Raw genomic sequence first — 20,774 nt, 5'->3', positions numbered from 1 at the left:
TTCCCACCCCACTAACTTGTTTCTAGTTCTGTTCTCCTGTGCAGGGTAACAAAATAAGGCCCAGCCAATCATCTGGGACTCAGAGGCAGAGAATAGATGGGAACGGGGCCAGTCAGAGGTGGTATTTGCTGGTTCTCCAAACTTTTCTAGAACTGATCAGGAACTGCTGAATCTCTCTCTCTCTCTCTCTCTCTCTCTCCCCCACTCTCTCTCACACACACATATGCATATTGCATATATCTCCATTCCCAGAATTATTCATATATTTTAGAGTTGTCGCAATATTGTATTTAAAATTAAAATGGTCAAAAATAAGAGTTTGGGATAAATTTGTTTTGCTAAATGTATTACTTCATTTATGTCAATGGCTAAGATTTATGAATAATAAATTGCATTATTAAATCTTAAAAGATCTATCATTCAATCTTTGTCAGAGGTTGCCAGGGCAACCAGGTCTTCCATATTTTACCTGAAAATGTTCCCAAAGACCTTGACAGCTGTGGCTATTTATTGATTCCTTGGGATAGAATGAGTGGAACTCCCCTGTTTGTGAGGCTTTATGTCTGCTTTCTTGTTTGGATTGTCCCCACATAGTTAATTTGTTCACATGGAATATGTATTAATATGACACTAATTGTTAACAATGACTTGATGACACTCCCAAAAGTACTTTTTCAAAAGGCAATGGACTTTCTTTGTTTTTCTTGAAGACATTTCGCTTCTCATCAAAGAAGCTTCTGAACAGTCAGAACTGAAAAAGAAGCTTCCTGGATGAGAAGCAAAATGTCTTCAAATAAAACAAAGAAAGTCCAGTTACCTTTTGAAAAAGTACCTTTTGGGACAACCATGACCTGGATGACTGAGAATCTCCATAGACGACTTCATGGTATACAATCAATTACTTTGTAGTTATTTTTATACTGTTCTAATTTTTGTACATTGTTGTTTTTATTGTTATTCTGTGATTGTGGGCTCCCCAAAGTCTCATTGAGTTGGGCAGCATCCAATTTGAATAAATACAATTAAAAAAATAACAATTCCACAAACATCCTTCAGCAACATCCTAGACCCATTTCATCTAATTTCAGTAAGTTCCAAACCTTCAAGAATAGACTATTTATGGGTTCAGGGATCAAACCTTGTTGAATGATTTTATTCTCCATTTTTTTTCAGAACCTATTAATTCCTCATAATTTGGATGTATTACTTTTTTTTCAAATACTACCTCCTTGGCAGAATTAATTAATTAATTAATATTTTTGCTACCCAGAGAACATTTCTACATCTGTCATAACAATTTTTCCCTACCATCACACACTGACACACACAAACTCAGATGCACAAATTTATCTTAATAATTCTTAACAGTGAACAAAAAGAACATATATTTTCATAGAACCAAATAATTTGTAGAAATACCACTGTGCATGAGAAAACTGAAGAGCTCCTACTGAGGTTTTCCATTAACGTAGGAAAAATAGTTTCACACTAAGTCAGTCATAACACACTTTTAGTGTGGGAATGCTTTGTTTATGCACTAGTTCACGGTTGAAGATTTGGAAACTATAAATTATTTGTGGGAAAGGAATTTTGTCTATCACACTATTTTTTCACTGAATCTTTTCATCCCACTTTGTATTTTCTTCTTCTGTACTGCTGACTCTGTCAGGAAAATAAATATTTAGACTGGTAAGATTTTTCTTTTCTTTTTAATGTTATGTGTGGCATGTATTAAATACAGGGAAAGGAAGGTGATAGATGGCTTTCTCTTATGTGTTTTAGATGCACACAGCCATATTTTATAAAACTGAATATCTGCCATAAATACTGATTTGATGTTATGGAGTGGATTGGTTGTGTGTTGTTGTCTTTTCTTCAGAATATGAACAAGCAAATACTTATTGTTATGGAGACTTTGTGGACTATACTTGTGGACAATATTAACTGAATATAATTGAATCAAAACAGAATTTAACTCAGTTTATATTGCTAAGCATCCTTTATTGCCCTTTATTAGCTGTTCATCATATTTTTAATCTTCTCCAGGGAATTATGAGAGAACATGACAAATTTTAGAATGATGACTTTGAAAGAAGACACACAGTGCCTGCAAAGTCAGTTCGCCAGTACTTAGTGTGATGTAGCCATAGTGTTCCTCTTATAATTCAGCAGATCTGTTTCTTTTGTATATATACCTTTATTTACAATTGAAAATGTAAATTTTAGTGTCCTCCAATTGCCTTTAAGAATGATTGTACCAGGGAGAGCTACATTGTAAACATTTGAAACAGTAAATATGAAAATATTTGTGACTTGATTTCTCCTCTAAGTACCAAATTGTTTATTTTCAGAATGTAGAGATATCCTCCTCCCTGTAATTACCAAAGAACTGAAGGAATTGCTGGATTCAGGTGTTGAAATGCAAGGGAAACAAGAAAAACAATATTGCATTGAATTACTCAACAGCATCCTAGAAGTTCTCAGCTGTCAAGAAGCAGTGAGTACCAATAAATGTCAGGATTATATAACTGATTCCAGTTTATCAAGTCTGTGTTGATTAAGGTGTACCAGTTATTTACAATCCAAATAATCAGTCTAGATCTACATAAACCATGGTGTGGGAAACAGAAATATACTGCAGACATGCAACATCCTTTCAGCTAAACTTAAAAATAATCACCAGCACTACTTACGTAACAGCTACACTGCTTGTTTTTTTTTTTAATATCAGTCGTTGGTTGAAGTTGGCAGTGGAGACAAATCTGAATTATAGTCATTTTCATGATTTCAGAAATGTGAAATGTGGTGCCAGAGAACTCTGCAGGAGTTCAAGAGGAGTTCAATAAAACAGCATTTTATCTAATGAACGCAAGCTCCTTCCCTTTGTGTTCCCATGTATGAAAGGGGAAGAACGTGTATCATGCAGCATTGTTATTGTCAGTTTGATAAAAATGCTGGATCCTATAGATGTCACCAACCATTTTTGTTTGTTTGTTATGAGGCTAGATATAATCCGATGCATGCAACATGCATCAGATAGTAATTCATTCAGATTCCAGACTACAGTCTCCATGGTGACATGTCAGCCATTTTAAAAAAAATTTTTCTCTTGTTAATTGCAGCATGAAAACACATGCAAGATCCATTAGTGATCCACTGTCAAAGATTTCAAATCACTAAAATTGGATCTTATTTTTGATTGGCATAGCAATAATTTTATTCTTTGAAAGATGAAAGTATCTTATTGCTTTATCTTTTAAAGACTACTTCTTTGGATATTATCTCAGTATCTTCCACAAAATTTATTCACTTTCATGTTTTTTATGCTGAGCAGATGAGTGGTTATGCTTTGAACACTTTGAATCAAATCAAACCCTGTTAAAGGAAATTATTTATTCATTATAGATATGCTCAGTTGCACGCCTGTACAACTCTTGGCAGATTTAAGGAGTTTGGAAACCATTAGAATATTTACAGTACAATAAATATAATGGAAACTATCAAATAAAAAATTACAAACTGGTATAGGAAACAGACTTATCAATCCGAAATTTGACAGAGTCATACTGAACTTTTAAACCCACATCTCTCAAATATTGCTTTCTTTGCAAGAACAATACTATCCATTAGTTTCTTACATTGGGTGTCACTTTTTTATATATTGCTAAATTTTATATTTTGAAATGGCACTAAATGGGACAGTTACTTGATTGAAGCTTAAAAATGGACTTAGAAATCTGTGCCTCTTCAATATTCATAAACCTAATAAAAGTAGCATTCACATACAGTAGTAACCAAAGGTTGATACTATGCACATAAGCAAAAAGTGCCCCTAGTGAAAGCTCTGATTTTAAATGACAAGTCTCTGACATGTACACCATTCTTACTCCTACACGAACAGAGAAAGTAAACAAAGATTCAGTTCCATTTTTGCATGATTCTGGTGTGGTGCTGTATATCAAAAACTTGTCATTTAAAATAAACTTTAGTCAATTACAAAGCAAGCTAATTTTATGCTATGGTTTTTGAGGCTGGCTTGTTCACTTAAGTGGAATTTATTTTAAACAATGATATGGGCTCTCACGTCATCAATCCAGAAACAACAGAAGTGTAATGGAATCCTGATTTATTTCTCATACTGGGCAAGGAGAAAGGAAGGTTAAACATACTACACTACATGAAAAGAAATGAAATACTTGTAGAACTGGGAGCATAAACTCCATTTTTCCAGTTTTAATTAATTTAATTAATTTTCCAGATTAATTAATTCAGAGGTGTAATGCAATTAATGGTGGCAAATGTTTAACCTAATTTATGATTTCCCCTCATGTATTAATAGAACTTCATTGTTCGTACATTTGATTAAATGCTTTGCCACAATTACTATTATGCCTTTATAAAAAAGGAGAGAGATATCTTTCTCACAACCTACTCAGAAAAGATTTAATTTGACAATCTCACGGTATTCCCAGAAGTTATTTCCCAAATAAGTATGAATGGATTGTAGTTATTTGCTTGGGTCTTGGCCATTCAGCAAGATCACCTTTGAGAAAAATAATAAGAATATTTGATTTTATATGGCCATTTTTTCTTGCTACCACCCACCATAAATTTCTACAGCTGGGTTTATTATCTAGGGTTATAAATTAATCTGTTACAATAGCAGCAAACTTTATTTGAACCGGGTGGCTGTCACACCCCCTTGACACTTCAAGTACAGTTCTTAAGGATAATTATAGAGTAAGTACGGTATAGATCCTGTAATGTACTTTGATGTTTTGTCTCTTATCTATTATATAATTTTTACTACACAGGATTCTGACAATGCACTAACCCTTAATTGGCCACTGAAGCTCTACTTCAGTGAGGAAAAAGTTGTGTTAAAGCTCTCTCTCACACACACATTTTATTGTTTAAACAGTATGATGAAACAGGACTTGTTTTTGTCATAAATCACATTCTAAGTTTATTTTGGGGACTTAGACTTAAACATCTCACTGCCACTATTACTAAATGATGCATTTAATATTTCTATTCCTATTATATTTTTTCCAGGGTGTGTACATATCTTAGATGCATCTGTGTTTTTTTTTACTTCTTTTCCTTTTTTTTTTTACCCTTCCAATTATCCATTTTGTTTTCCTGATACTGTGTCGCTCCCTCATTCTGTTACAACTTTCTGATTGTAGTAAATATAAAAAGTATATCTTTGGTTATGTTAGTAGAATGTAAGTAATGTATCATTTCATAATAAGAAGGATGCAAATTATAATTTCATATTAGGTATAATGAAAAAGGAAAGAGATGACTAGAATAAAAATAAATTTAACACAACATTAAGTAGCAATAGAATGGAACAGTTTGGTTAAGTGGAACCTATGACAATTAGCCCAGTTCATTCAGGCTGATGGAAGAGGTCTGAGTGTCTTATTTTCCACTCTAATATAACCAAGTATAGACTACCAACAGAAGCAATTTGGTTGGTCATGTTCCTAAGATATCCTCTTTAGGTATAATTGGATGGATGGATGGATGGATGGATGGATGGATGGATGGATGGATGGATAGATAGATAGATAGATAGATAGATAGATAGATAGATAGATAGATAGTCACTGATGAAGTTATCACTGTAAGGAACTGATCTACAGGTGAAACTAAAAAAATTAGAATATCGTGCAAAAGTTCATTTATTTCAGTAATGCAACTTAAAAGATGAAACTAATACATGAGATAGACTCATTACATACAAAGCAAGATAGCTGAAGCCATGATGTGTCATAATTGAGAAGATATGGCTTACAGCTCACGAAAACCCCAAATCCACAATCTCAGAGAATTAGAATATTGTGAAAAGGTTCAATATTCTAGGCTCAAAGTGTCTCACTCTAATCAGCTAATTAAGCCATAACACCTGCAAAGAGTTCCTGAGCCTTTAAATGGTCTCTCAGTCTGATTCAGTAGGAATCACAATCATGGGACAGACTGCTGACCTGACAGTTGTGCAGAAAACCATTATTGATACCCTCAATAAGGAGGGAAAGCCTCAAAAGGTAATTGAAAAAGAAGTTGGATGTTCCCAAAGTGCTGTATCAAAGCACATTAATAAAAAGTTATGTGGAAGGGAAAAGTGTGAAAGAAAAAGGTGCACAAGCAGCAGGGATAACCACAGCCTGGAGAGGATTGTAACGAAAAGGCCATTCAAAAGTGTCAGGGACTTTCACAAGGAGTGGACTGAGGCTGGAGTCAGTGCATCAAAAGCCACCACATACAGACTGATCCTGGACATGGGCTTCAAATGTATTCCTCTTGTCAAGCCACTCCTGAACAACAAACAACGTCAGAAGCATCTTACCTGGGCTAAAGAAAAACAGAACTAGTCTGTTGCTCAATGGTCCAAAGTCCTCTTTTCTGATGAGAGCAACTTTTGCATCTCATTTGGAAACCAAGGACCCAGAGTCTGGAGGAAGAATGGAGAGGCACACACTGCAAGATGCTTGAAGTCCAGTGTGAAATTTCCACAGTTTGGGTTGATTTGGGGAGCCATGTCATCTGCTGGTATTGGTCCACTGTGCTTCATTAAGTCCAGGGTCAATGCAGCCGTCTACCAGGAAATTTTGGAGCACTTCATGCTTCCTTCCACAGATGAGTTTTGTGGGGATACTGACTTCATTTTCCAGCAGGACTTGGCACCTGCCCACACTGCCAAAAGCACCAAAACCTGGTTCAATGACCGTGGGATTACTGTGCTTGATTGGCCAGCAAACTCGCCTGACCTGAACCCCATAGAGAATCTATGGGGCATTGCCAAGAGAAAGATGAGAGACATGAGACCAAACAATGCAGAAGAGCTGAAGGGCACTATTGAAGCATCCTGGTCTTCCATAACACTTCAGCAGTGCCACAGACTGATAGTTTCCATGCCACACTGCATTGTGGCAGTAATTGCTGTAAAAGGGGCCCAAACCAAGTACTGAGTACATATGCATGCTTATACTTTTCAGAGGTCTGATATTGCTCTATGTACAATCCTAGTTTTATTGATTGCATGTAAAATTCTAATTTTCTGAGATTGTGGATTTGGGGTTTTCATGAGCTGTAAGCCATAATCATCACAATTATGACAAATCACGGCTTGAACTATCTTGCTTTGCATGTAATGAGTCTATCTCATATATTAGTTTCACCTTTTAAGTTGCATTACTAAAATAAATGAACTTTTGCACGATATTCTAATTTTTTGAGTTTCACCTGTAAATAAAAATGGGTGCACTACCAAATTTGGTCTGTAGAACTACAGTACACCACTAGATGTCAGGAAAGATAGATCTCTTTGTTGACTTCTAGCAGCCACCTGTTGGTAGTGGTGATGTTTTGCTGTACAAAACAGTCGCCCTTGAATTAACTTCATTTCAGCTGAAAGAAAGTGACTTGCTGTATCACTTTTCCACCAGTGGCAACCAAGTGAAAAAGATATTGAACATAGCAGTGTCAGAAAGGCTAGTGACAAACTGTAACTGGTTTCATACAGGTCAGTTAAATATCTGCCAAATGTGAAATGTCAAGATATACTGCAGGTATTAATAGGTTTGATGTGGATATGGAGATCTGCCTAATACTGCAGACTTTTTAAAAATGTCAAAAGAAGCAACATGCACATATCATAATTGCAAATGGGGCCTCTCATGAAGGTATGACTGTATAGAAAAACCTATCTATTATATTTAATTATTAATAATAATTATGCTTAATGTTACTTAAATCACAGATTCCTGATTCTGAAAGCCTTTTTATCCTGCTTACAAGAGACTGTGTTTCATCTCTGCATACATATAAACAGTGTATCTTTAGACAGTATCCCAGGGAATATATTTCCTTCTGCATGGATTATCTCTACAGACAAAGAAGTTCATCCATTCCTTACTCTTCTCTATTCTTTAAACCATGGAATGATGCTTGTTTGTCTTAGCTCTGACTAGTACAGATATAGATAATCAGAGTTGGAAGGGACCTTGTAGGTCATCTAGTCCAATCCCCCGCCTAAGCAGGAGACCCTATACCATTTCTGGCAGTCTACTTCTTGAAAGTCTCAAATAATGATGCTTCCACAACTTCCAAGGGCAAGCTGTTCTATTGGTTGATTGTTCTCACTGTCAGAAAGTTTCTTCTTATTTCCAGGTTAAATCTCTCCTTGTTCATTTTCCATCCATTATTCCTTGTCTGGCCTACAGGTGCTTTAGAAAATAGCTTAACCACTTCCTCTCTGTACTGATGATATTACCTAGTTTAGGTAATAAAATGTCTGCAAGAAAACAAGCTTAGAGAGCACCAAAGACCCCTCATATCAACCCTGAGCTACAGGTATTCTCCTGGATCTGAAATCTGTAACTTCTTTTAAAAACTGACTTGTAAATGCTTCAAGTTGGGCCTTTTGAGAAAATGTAAACTTTAACCTAATTAGCCAGCAACTATTTTGAGGAGCTCTTTTGGGAAGAGTGTGGCATCTAATTAGAGAGCTCTCAAGAAGCTTTGGACTTAGAGTTATTTGTTAGACTTATCAAGGCAGAGGGAGTGGATGGGAGGGAGGGAGGACAACCTCTTAGGAAACCTCTGTCAGAACCCAGCAGCAATACATGACATGCCCTCTGAAAATGCCAGATCTGCCAAGAGGAGCTGGGAAACCTGCCAAACAGCCAGATGCTGCTTTTGGAAATTGCTGTGCCCTACTGTGGGATCTGGGACTATAACAGTTGATCAAAGAAAGAAGATGAAGTTAAGAAGGCTTAGGGAAATAATAGTAGGTGCATGGCTATTATCTGTAAATTTTAATATTCTTGTGAAAGTGCAAGTGTCAAGAGTATTATGTATTTCTGCTTTAATTAAGTTAGGCAAAGCATTTGTTCAAGATTTTAAGTTGCACTGAAGCAGGAAAACCCATATTTAATGTAGGCTGGATTAATGAAGGGTTGGCAACACAAAGACCACTGATGTCAAGGCACTGATTGCAATTTCAGTCAATGCTCTATCAAACCCAAGCTTCTCCCCAAATTATTTTTTTTTAGAAAAATGGCTCATATTATATAAAAGATACTGCTACTTTGTGATAATTTATGAAGTTGCTTAACATTTAGTAGAGAGTAGCAATTAAGAAAATAAACAAGTCCCTTGCAAAATTATTGTTCCCATAGAGTAAACAGTCATCCGCCTATATTAATCCCTGTTTTCATGATTTTTGCTTTCTAGCTAGTCACCATAGTTTATGACATAGCGGAAGATATGATTTTGGACAGGATAGGTTATGAATAGATAAAATGAGCCGATGTTTAGTATATGAGTGAGTGCAGCCAGAGAATCATAAGAATTACTTAATTATTTGAGTATAAATATAACCCTATTAATTAGCTTAGGAAGTGAGAGTAATAAAGTTATGGTCATACAGTTCCAGAAACAATGGCTTAATTATAGATGCAAGAAACTGTCCTGTGAACTGAAGGAAACTGAGACAGAAACTCAGAAAATAACAAGCTTAGGTATTATTTTCTCCAAGACATTCAGAGTATCATATCTATTCCTTTTCATAGAAGGAAGGGGGTGCCTTTTTTGGCACATCCCATCATTCTCAGCATATAGGATACTTTTTTTCAGCAAGACAATAACCTCATAAACTGCTCTAGGAGGGGTTTACAGCATCAGCAATGAAAAAAATCAGGCAGGGTATTGCTCAATTTCCATAATGCGTAGAGTCCTACTTCTAAAAATATGAGAAGAAGCATCAATCACCTCTACTTCCACTGTAGTTATTTATCTAACCTACTTAAAGCCACTCTAAACCAGAGTGCAACAAAAAAGGGTTCCATACAGATAACACAGCTTACTGAATTATGAAGGTACTGTAATCCATTAAAAAGATCTATAAGCACAAATAGAAAAGAACCGATGGTCCATTAAATATGAACCCAACTTATAATATGATGCAGGAGAGTTATTCAGATGCAGGATGTTGTATCCATTAATAATTATTTTAATTCTACAGATTTTTATTCTAACTTCCTAGCCGTTCATCTTAATTACAGTTACTTTAATACAGATGGAGTATCCATGGAGATAGAGATGTGCTTTCACTAGGACTTTTGCCAATTCTTGAAAACAAAAATTACATGTGCTTTTGATATAACACCCAAGATGAGGACTAATATCAATCTCCATTGGTGTGATATTTCAATCATGGCATTTCTATCAGCTCCAAATCTGGGATGGCTTGAGTCATTTCTCAAATTGCCAGGTTGTTCCAGATTGGGTGTAAATTAGAATAAGATTCTATGTGTTTTTAAACACTGTTAAATGACCAGATTCATTGTGCCTAGTAGGTGGCAATGAAATTTCTGGGAGTCAATCACCGGGTTCACATATTGTGTCAAACCACAGCTTATTTAATCATTATTTATAAAGCTATTAGCCATGTTGGATAAGTTCAAAGCACATACAAACTACACATATCAAATTACACTGGATCACACTGGATAAGTTCATATACATACAAATTTCACATATCAAATTACAACTCAATGCAATAGGCAATCCCAACCTAGATTTGCTTATTTACAAAGAAGAATGCACTGCCTTTCAAAACAAGATTTTTCAGGGAAAGGTAAAATCAATATAATGAAAGTATTTTAAGCCGGTATCTTAAAAGTTTAAAATGGGAACAGCAGGATAAAATGAATCCTTAAAAAGCCAGACCAAAATAAAACAAATAAAACAGGAAAAACAACTCATATGCCTGAGTATATTCAAACAGTCATTAAGGTGACTGTCTCTAGTTAGCTCTAATTCTTGATTAGGTTTCTATCATTTTCCTACTAGGAATACCTAAATGATTTTATCACATTATGGGATTGAAAACTACTAGAATTATACTTTCAGGGGTCTTTAAATACCTATGATAAAGAAAGTTTTAATATTTGAACTATGCTTTTCCACTAAAGAAAGACTGAGTTGTGAATTCTTTTTTAAAATCAACCCATCCCATAGAGCAAACATGGTGAGTGGCCAATTGATGCTGAAAATAACATTAGATGAGGAAAAAATGCATGAGAAAGCAGCATTTGTGAACAGATTGAAAAGCTGGCAATGCTATCAAATGGTAAAAAGAAGCCAATGAGTCATTGTTTAAAAGTGAAAAATATTGCTATATAAAATTAAGGAGAAATTCCTTTATTGAACATGTAACATCTTTGTTGCTCTATGACTGAGATGGACAGTCTCCAGATTTGATGAATGAATGAATGAATGAATGAATGAATGAATGAATGAATGAATGAATGAATGACTGTATCAACCCTGAATGATTTGTCTGTGTCCTCAGGGTCACCTGAGTAATGCAATTGATTGACCTTGCAAATGGGTGACCTGAATTACTGAGGGCACAGATAAGCTTCCCAGTGGCCTTAACAACTCTCTAAAAGAATGCATATAACCAGCTGTCTGTAAGGAATATAAATCCTCCCATTCCCCACCATCCAGTCAGAGCTGAAGAAGCTTCTTGAATGAGAATTGAAACATCTTAGAAGAAAAGCAAAAAATTCCAGTTGTGTCTTGAAAAAGCACCTTTGGGAATAATTCTGTGGGTTTGACTATTGCAGATATTCAATAGTATATATAAGTGATGTCTAACTTTTTCATCATCGCGTGCCAAAAGTGCTTGTGCGAGCACACGCGCACATGAGTGCCTGCACCCATAATGCAATGCACGTGCGACCCTCTGCCCCCTGCACATGCACACGTGACCCCTCTGTGCATACTGCATGTCTCAGCATATGCACATATGACCTCCTGCATGTGCCCTGCCCCCTGCGCATGCACGGCAGATACCTAACAATCAGCTGGCTGGCGGGAAGCACGCGCGCATGTGCAGTAGATCAGTTCCAGGCGACAGCTTGCATGCCGGCAGAAATGGCTCTGCGTGTCACTTCCAGCATGGGTTTATATTGTACTTGGACTGTGTGGAGCTGATGCAGATGATATGGCAACATGTGTTGCATCTTTGACTATTTCACTATGAGAAGAAAATCTAAAACAAATAAACAAAGAAAAAATTCCTCCTTGAATGGAGAATATGTCAAGGACATGATTATGTTGAACATGCTTTTGAACAAGGTGAGCATGAATCTTCTTAAGTGTCAAATTGCATTACTATATAAGGTAGCAGTGTGTGTATGATTAGTTTTTTCCATGCTGCTAAATATTATGTTCATATGATATGGATTAAGTCTACACATTTATTTTATTTGTAGATTATTCTTTATTATCTTGAAAAGGATTATTTTTTTGCAGGCATCAACCTATCAGCATACACAAGAAATAATGGTCCAGTTGCTGCGCACCATTAACAAGACTGTCATTAGAATGGGAAGAGATGACCCCTTAATCGTGAGTTGTTGATTTTGTAAATGTACTTTACTACCAGGGCTTGGGGTATGATGTGCATAGAAGCATCACCAGTGAGAGATGCAAAGCAGTCAGGCAGAGAAAATTTGTCTTTAAAGGCAGGGCCCTTTAGTGGACTTTCACCATCTACAGGAAAGAGAGGTCTAAAAAATGTCTCTTTATTTTGGCATTGGAAACTTTCCCCAAGCAAACTTTCTCTCTCCAAAGCTAGCATTACTGAAGATACATATAGTTAGGAGACAGAATCTCTTTCATTTCCTATTATAGTTTACAATTGTTGTCAATTGTAGTTTACAAATTGGTTTGGTTTGTCTTTCTGTTTGTGTTTTACAAAATGAAAATTATAATGAACAGCCAACGTTATTTTGATGAAGAAAGCAGTTTAAATAAGTTTAACAAATCCATCTCCAAAGTATCTACTGGCTCAAATACCTAGATGGAGTCATATGTTTTCTGATATAAGAAGTAGTGTGGTGCCAAGAGTGAGTGCTGACATATCTATGTCAAAAGTAGACCACAAAATCTGGGTAGATCCTCATTCTTGGTTTCTTCAGCTGAGAGAAAGCAGAAAGCATTCCTAACAGCAAAATGCAGTTGACTAAGAGCCACTTGGATAAGTGTGTCATTAAGGCTTGACAACCAATCATTTTATGGAAGCAGGAGATACACATTTTGAAGATGAAATAATTTTCAGTAAGCTTGATACTTTGAAACACAAAAGCATTACTGGGACAAAAAATACTCCATTTTTTTTCCTTTTCTGTTTTCGATGAACCATTTCTACAGTGTTGAGATATTCAAGTATAGAAAATGACCGGTCTGACAGTATATTTTTATTGATTTATTTATTTGATTTGTCAATCACTTACAAGATAATAGGTATAAGTATAAACATGAGTAAGAATACAGGAAATAGATATGAATAAATGGGGACAATAGGACAGGGATGGGAGGCACGATGGTGCACTTATGCACACCCCTTACAGACCTCTTAGGAATGGGGTGTGGTCAATTGTGGATAGTTTGAGGTTAAAAGAGTGGGGGTTTGAGGATGTAACAACAGAGTCAGGTAGTGTATTCCAGGCATTCACCACTCTGTTGCCGAAGTTGTACTTTCTGCAATCAACTTTGGAGCGGTTAACATTGAGTTTGTATCTGTTGTGTGCTCTTGTATTGTTGCGGCTTTAGCTGAAGTAGTCATTGACTGGTAGGACATTGTAGCAGATAATTTTGTGTACTATGCTTAAGTCCAACTGTAGGTGACCTAGTTCAAGATTGCCAAGCCCAAAATTTCAAGCCTGGTGATATAGGGTATTCTGTTGTGAGCAGAGGAGTATAGTACTCTTCTAGTGAAATTCTTCTGAACTCGCTCAATTGGATTCATGTCTGATATACAGTGCAGATTCCAGACTGATGAGCTGTGTTCAAGTATTGGTCTAGCAAAGGTTTTGTATGCCCTAGTTAGCAGTTCAATATTTCCAGACGTGAAACTTCATAAGATTAGATTTACAACTCCTAAACCCTTTTTGGCAATGCTGTTACAATGAGTTCTAGATATATTATTAGATAGGAATATTTCGAGGTCCTTGACAGAGTAAGGGTCATCAATGAGGTCATATCCGCCAAGCTTGTATTTGGTGTACTGACTTTTTTTACCAATGTGTAGGACAGAACATTTGTGGTCGAGATTTGAAGTTGCCAAATGTTTGACCATTCAGACACATAATCAAGGTCACTTTGAAGAACAGTAGCATTCTCGGTGGTTTTGAATAGTTTTACATCATCCGCAAAGAGGATGCAGTTGCTTATAAGGTGATTGCAAAGGCCATTTATATAGAGTGGATCCTAGAACGCTGTCTTAGGGGACACCACTGTAAACTGGAGCAGGGTTTGATATAGCACTCCCTATTTTTACTATTTGTTGCCTGTTTGACAGGAATGCAGTAATCCACTTATGAAGGGATCCAGAAATGCCATAAGAGTTCTTTCAGGTTGTCAGTTTGCAAATATAGATACTTCTTAAAATTTATTTGCTATAAACAGTATCTCAGTTGATATTGACTTATCTCTGAATATTGTTTTCACAAGAGCTGTTTTATGTCAGATTTGTTCTGAATACAATTCCATTTACATATCCCTTATATTTATTTTTGGCAGCTATTGTGACCATGGCTACCAAACTATTGCCTTTGTCTTCTGGCACCATCATGATGTCAGTGTGATTCCAACTGAGTTAATGTCTGCTTTTCATTGTATGTTAGATTTCAAGCAGTGCATGACATGTATTATTAATGTAATAACATATATTATTAATGTAATCTGTGAATGCTTTGGTAAAAAGGATCTGTCAAGCCTCAGCTTTGTTTTCCTACATTTGATTATTAAATTCCCTTAATATCTACATAATTTAAAATGTTTTCATGCAAATTAATCCCACTTCTGAAGGACAGTTCAATTGGTTTCTTTAGTTATGTCATTCCTCCTTTAAAAAAATACATGTGCAAAAGCTACTCCTCATATGTTTTAGCCATCTAGTTATCTAAGATGTGAAACAAGAAAATAGCCACTTTTCAGAAATGAATAGTCAAAGAGTAAGGAAAACCCTTTCTGACCATGCTAAAGCTTTGCATAATCTCTGACCTTGTTCCAGATGGTGGCTAAGTCTTTCTAAAATGCCTCTTGTTTGGTTACCTGTAGAGAATAAGAATTTCCTCTGAGATGTCTTGGCAGTATTCCAAATTAAAGTGGAAAATAATCTCACCTTCTTTCAAACCTTTGATATACAAATAAGTGGTGTGCAAGAAGGAAGTTAACAAAAGGATTTTTTTTTCTGAATTTACTGAAAGTTCACTAAAGTCAGTAACTTCATCAGTAACAATAATGCCGTACTTCAATATCAAGTATAAGAGCCATGATTATTGCAATAAGCCTGCTAACTCAAGAGACAGAACTGGGCTTGAGTCAAGTAGCTAATATTTAGTGGGAGAATGACTCAGGAGAACTGTGAAGGTGATTTGTTGAAATCTGCCCAAAGCTATTACATCTCCTTGAATAATGTCAACAGCTGCACTTTAGAGATCTGTTTTAGGCCTCCCCTTCTTTTCAGTGGAGATGTCTGTGCTTTCATGAAATAAAAGGGGTACTATAAATAAAGGAATAAATGATGTTCATCTAAAGTGTCCAGTGGTTGCTTCAAATGGTCCAGCTAGGTTGCTTTTCTAGGTCATGATATTTTGGCTTAGGCTGCATTTTGCTCTCATTCACAATTTTGAGTTGTCAGCACCACTTAGCATTCCACTGATACTAGGAAAGGTGTCATGCATAATGAACATTGTATTGGATACACTTTCCACAAATGTCATTTCTCATCTTTGTGCACTTTTGCTTACATATTCTTTTAATGGGATATTTTCCAACTTGGTGCCTCTGCACTAAACTCATCATTTCAAGCCAAGATAGCCCCAAAATTTTATTGTCTGTGATAATGGGAGTTGTAATTTAATGAATCTGGAGACAACTAAATCAAAGGCAACTGTCTTAAACTATTCATTAGGTATGTAACATTGTAGTCAATGTGTCTTTTAGTCATCTTTAACTCCTTTCAGTTGCTTCTGTTTTCATAATTTTTAGAATCACCGTTTTATGACATCTTATCTGTGTGGCATTCAAGGTCTTCTGCTTAAATATGGCCTGACAAATTGGGTAATGCTTCACCTTTTCCATTTATCCAAGGTGGAAATGCCTAACCTAGAAAAATTGATTTCACTTCTTTATATCATGTTTATAATATGAAGATTAACTCTGATGCCTTTTTCTGTAGCCTCGTTGTCTTAAATCCCCTTTTTTTACTTGCACAAAGGAATTATTTCTGGATTTTAGAATGACGCATTGGGTTGTATACATCAAATCACAATGCTAATCTGTGTATCAGAAAAATGCAAATACTGTTTAAGGATATTCTGGCCCTTTGCAGACTAGACAAAACTCATGCCATCCAGTATTAGTGCACATGAATTTTGTTGCCTGCTGATAAAAGCTACCTATGGGAAAAATCCTATGACATTCAGCATGAGGTGTGATGAGAGAATAATATATAAGACACCAGGATGTATGTTAATCAATATGTTTTTGACTACGCAAGAATTATTTATACATTATTTTATATTCATGTAAACAATACAGTATTGCTGTTTGAGTAATAATAATAATACTAGCAATATTAGTAATAGCAAAAGGTGCAAATGCAGAATCGGGGCAGCCACTATTAGCAGCTTAACAAACAAAGATAAATTTGTTGTCCAGTTGGGATTATCTGCTCTTGACCTAGAATGGCTGGGTCAAGAGCAATGGTGAAATGCCACCTGTTTGGCCTGGTTCAGACAGAACCGGTAGTAAAAAAAGCTCTGACAATCAGCTGAGAGGAGAAAGAAAAGAAAAGCACAAGATTGGTCCTCCCACCTTCCCCTGTGCTTTTATGTTCTTTATCCTCTCAGCTGATTGGCACAGCAAAGCCTGAGGTGGTGTTTGGAAAGTTGCTTGCACACATGCATTAGGTGTGTGCACATGTGAAGTGTGCAATCACCGAACTGGTAGGGAAACTGGAAGAATCCTACCACTTGCAATCAAGAGCTCGCAATGCATACGCTGAATACATTGCCATGATTGGTCACCTGGATGGACTATCCCTAAATTTGGCCATGCTTAGAAATATCTAGAATTGATTGGAAAGAGCCAAATTCAGGAATGAAAGTCTTGTATGACTCTACAATTGTTTTGATTTTAAGCCAGTGGCTAATGGAATTCAGAGAATTTGCTAAGTAAGGACATTGAAATAAGAAATCTTGTTGGATTGCTTTGTTGCCTTATGCCAATTGTAATTGTGCTTTAGATTCTGACAGATAAACTCTGCTGAGTAATCAGCTTCCAGTTATTTTATGCTCTGAAATGTCATGGGTTAGCCAACAATGTACAAATTATCTAAAGGAAATACATATATTCCAGTTGCTTATCAGTTTTAGTAAAATAAGGAAAGTAAAAAATCTATGACTAGACCTTTTCAGATACCTGAAGCTGGTTGGATAAGAAAACAATTATAGTTCCTTTCTTTGATGTAAGTCTGTTCACTTGCCCTTTGCATTTAATTTTTTCCAAAGTGTATTTGGAACTCTTTCCAAATACTTTTAAGGAATCACTTAACATACTTGAAGATAAGTGATAACTGCTTGAGTAGGGAGGTGAATGCAGGGATGGGATCTGACTGCTATAACTACCGGTCATGCGAGTCGCACGAGTGCAATTTACAACTTGCTGAGCTGCCTGGACAGCTGAGCAGCGCTGCATGCAATACACAGCTGTTGGAAAAGCCCTTTTTTCCTGCTTTTTCAACTGCAGCTGTGTCGCGCAAAGCAGCTGCAGTTGAAAAAGCAGGAAATAAAGGTCAGGTAAGAGCCCAGGCGGGCAGGTGGGCAAAACAGCAGCAGGCTTAGAACCGGTTCTATGTCTGCTGCTCTTCAGAACTACCGGTTCTACAGAGGTGGACAGAACCAGTAGAAACCCACCCCTGGGTGAATGTGTACAGAAAATTATATTTCAATGGTTTAGATGCTCCTATGTAGGCAGCAAAATATTGGAACCTGCCTTAAAAAATTGCAATTTTAAAGAACTTTGCAATTTGTAAACACTGTGGCACTGGGAGAGCATTTCCAAGAAACTGCAAATTTGACAAATCATCTCATATGTTAACTTGAAAGGATTTTTAAAAATCTACTTGTGTTTATAAGATGCATAGTCATGCTGTAGAAGACAGGGGAGTCCTAACAATGCTTTCTGCAAATGCAGCCCCACTGAATTCAATGGTATTTACTCTCAGATAAATGTTCAGATAGGGGAACACATTTGTCCGAGGTTCTCCTTTGCTGCTGAACTTATTCTGCTTTCTCATTTGAGTTCCTTTTCCCTTACAAAAGGCTTTTTGAGCCCATTAATTTACTGTTGCTCCTTCAAGAAGAAAAAACAAAGAGAATGAGATAGAATTAAAAAGAAACTCTCATCACAGCTACTTGGTCCAGATGGTCACTGAACAGGCTGTGAAAGGCAGGAGGACTGACTCTTGATGCAGATCTGTAAACAGGTGTTCAGGTGATTCAGTTTTCTGCATGAGGATTTTCAACATTATGAAATAAAAGGAGCATTTCTGAAAAGCTTAGCTGCCTTGCACCTAAAGAATGCCTTCCTGAAATGGAATTTTCATCATGTCTTGTAAAAACTGATAAGGAGAAAGACTTGTTAGGAAAATAGCTGTTGAATCTTCACCCTAATTGGAATAATTGCATAACTTCAATCACGGTAAACATAGCTCTTAAATTATTGAGTCCTGAGAAAGAAGAAATTATTGAGTCCTGAGACAGAAGAAAATATGTCAATTTATTGCAAAAGAGATTATGCCAGTAAAAGAATCTAGAAATATACAAAACATTATATCTGATTAGTACAGTTCATCAGGAAAGTAATTTATATTAGAGTCTGCTGTCTATTTATCAAGAGTTGTGGCTGTGAGTAAAAGGAGAAGGTATTTATTGTACCATGGGAATAATCATTTTATTGAAGATGTGGTTCAAAGAAGACCATTTTATTCATCCAGTTTTCTTCCTACAAAATAATGTTTTCTGCTGAGCAAAGTAATTTCAAGTACAGTAAGTTCAGAATATGCAATGTGTGCTATACAATATTTTACAAATGTTCCTCCTCCTTACTCTTTCCCCATGTTTTCATAGCATATCATAAGTTGAATACAGCTAGTGTTACTGAAACCCATACCTGGTAGTAGGTTTATGCAGTCTTACTATTAAGGTCTTCTGGATATGCACTGATATCCTCCTCAGTACTGACTTCTTTGCTATCAGCACTTTTTAAAAAGAAAGAAAAGGACTGCTTTTCAATACTGAGCAATAAATATGATGTCAATAACTCTTAAATTGCTAAGGAGCCTAATTTTTCCCCTTCCTAAAATTTCTTCTGACAGCTCGCACCTACTAATATACTTGCTCTGCTGGGTTAAACTAGATCAGGTTTTTTCCCCATGTATTTCATTTTCAATTTTAACAGCAAGGCATTTTTTTAAAGAAATGCCTCAGCAAGGTGTTGAGTCTGTCTCATTAATAGGTGGCTTTCTTGTCCATCTTTCTCAAGGCTGATCAAGGGAAAGAAAGAGGTAGACGGTTCTCTTCCACTATTAAAAGAGATTGCTGTTACAAATCAAACAAAGCATCATTTTTCTTCCTTTTTTCTTTTTTGCTCTATATTCTGTTTGGCTTATAGGATAAGACTAGATCCAGCAAAGAAATTTAAATTCGGATTATAAGGCTGCCTCATCTTGATTAGAATGCCAGTATTCCCCTTTATGGACTGAAGGATAGACAATAGGAACTGATGGGTTGTAATTTGAAGCTGAATGCCAGTCATGATAACAGACTGCTGAAAATTATGGGATTTCTTTCATCTAGTTCCTCAGTTATTAGGATTTGGGCCTGTGAAAATGATCCACTATTTCAATAAGTACAGCTTTGGTAAAATGCTGGAATAAACACCCTTACCTTTACTAGAGGCACATCAATAACTCGAGTCTCGCGGCTGCCAGTTATTTCAGTATTTTGGAGCTTGCACTTAATGAAATTTTCTAGTCCTTTAAAAATATTTCATTTCACAGAATTATACGCAGTATTTTCATGATAAGCAGGTTGTAAAATAGATTAAATGTTGACATTATTTAGCCCAACTATTTGGAAACCACATTTTGATTTAAACTCTTGGTGTAAGCTAAGAAATATCGTTCATGAAAACCATGGATGTCTTTCTCTGTCTGATTTAAAATTGCTAGTATTGTTGATAATCTGCTATATTATAAATATTCAGAATTTGAACTTACTCTTTTTTGGCTTTCAGATAGTTATATATACAGTATATTGTGCCTAGTTAACTATAATAATAAAATAAAGCTATTTTTCAATTTATATAGAAATATGTAATGAACCCTTCCATTTCCTGTTCATGAAATTTTCAACAAACAAATTGCTTCCATGTTTCCACTTATTGAATGAGATCTAGAAAAGATATATATTGTAGGAAGAACCCCTTTTCTATGAACTGGAGGTTTTGATCTCAGCCGCCCCACCCCACCTCCCACCAATGAATGAAAAGACAAGGATACAAGTTTACCAGTTCTGTCTTCCTTCCAGATAACCATTTCTGAAGAAATGTCGCCTGGAGGAATTAGGAATCTTGCTGTATATTTAATGAACAAATCAAAAACCAATACTATATTATTGTGT

The 20,774-nt window shown here is 36.0% G+C and overlaps 1 protein-coding gene across 1 annotated transcript in view; it reads left to right on the top strand.

The window, feature by feature from the left end:
- DOCK2 (dedicator of cytokinesis 2) overlaps nt 1-20,774 on the top strand; it is a 316,322-nt gene that overhangs the window by 89,867 nt on the left and 205,681 nt on the right. The window contains exons 26-27 of the mRNA XM_087924559.1: nt 2,352-2,497; nt 12,334-12,429. Coding sequence (XP_087780685.1) covers nt 2,352-2,497; nt 12,334-12,429 — 242 coding nt within the window. The remainder of the gene's footprint in view (nt 1-2,351; nt 2,498-12,333; nt 12,430-20,774) is intronic.

The sequence above is a fragment of the Pseudonaja textilis genome, chromosome 2 (assembly GCF_049901715.1).
Source record: "Pseudonaja textilis isolate UNSWEBS1 chromosome 2, rPseTex1.2, whole genome shotgun sequence".
NCBI classification, from domain to species: domain Eukaryota; kingdom Metazoa; phylum Chordata; class Lepidosauria; order Squamata; family Elapidae; genus Pseudonaja; species Pseudonaja textilis.
Note: the sequence above shows the minus strand (reverse complement) of the source record. Positions and strands in the feature narration are given on the sequence as shown.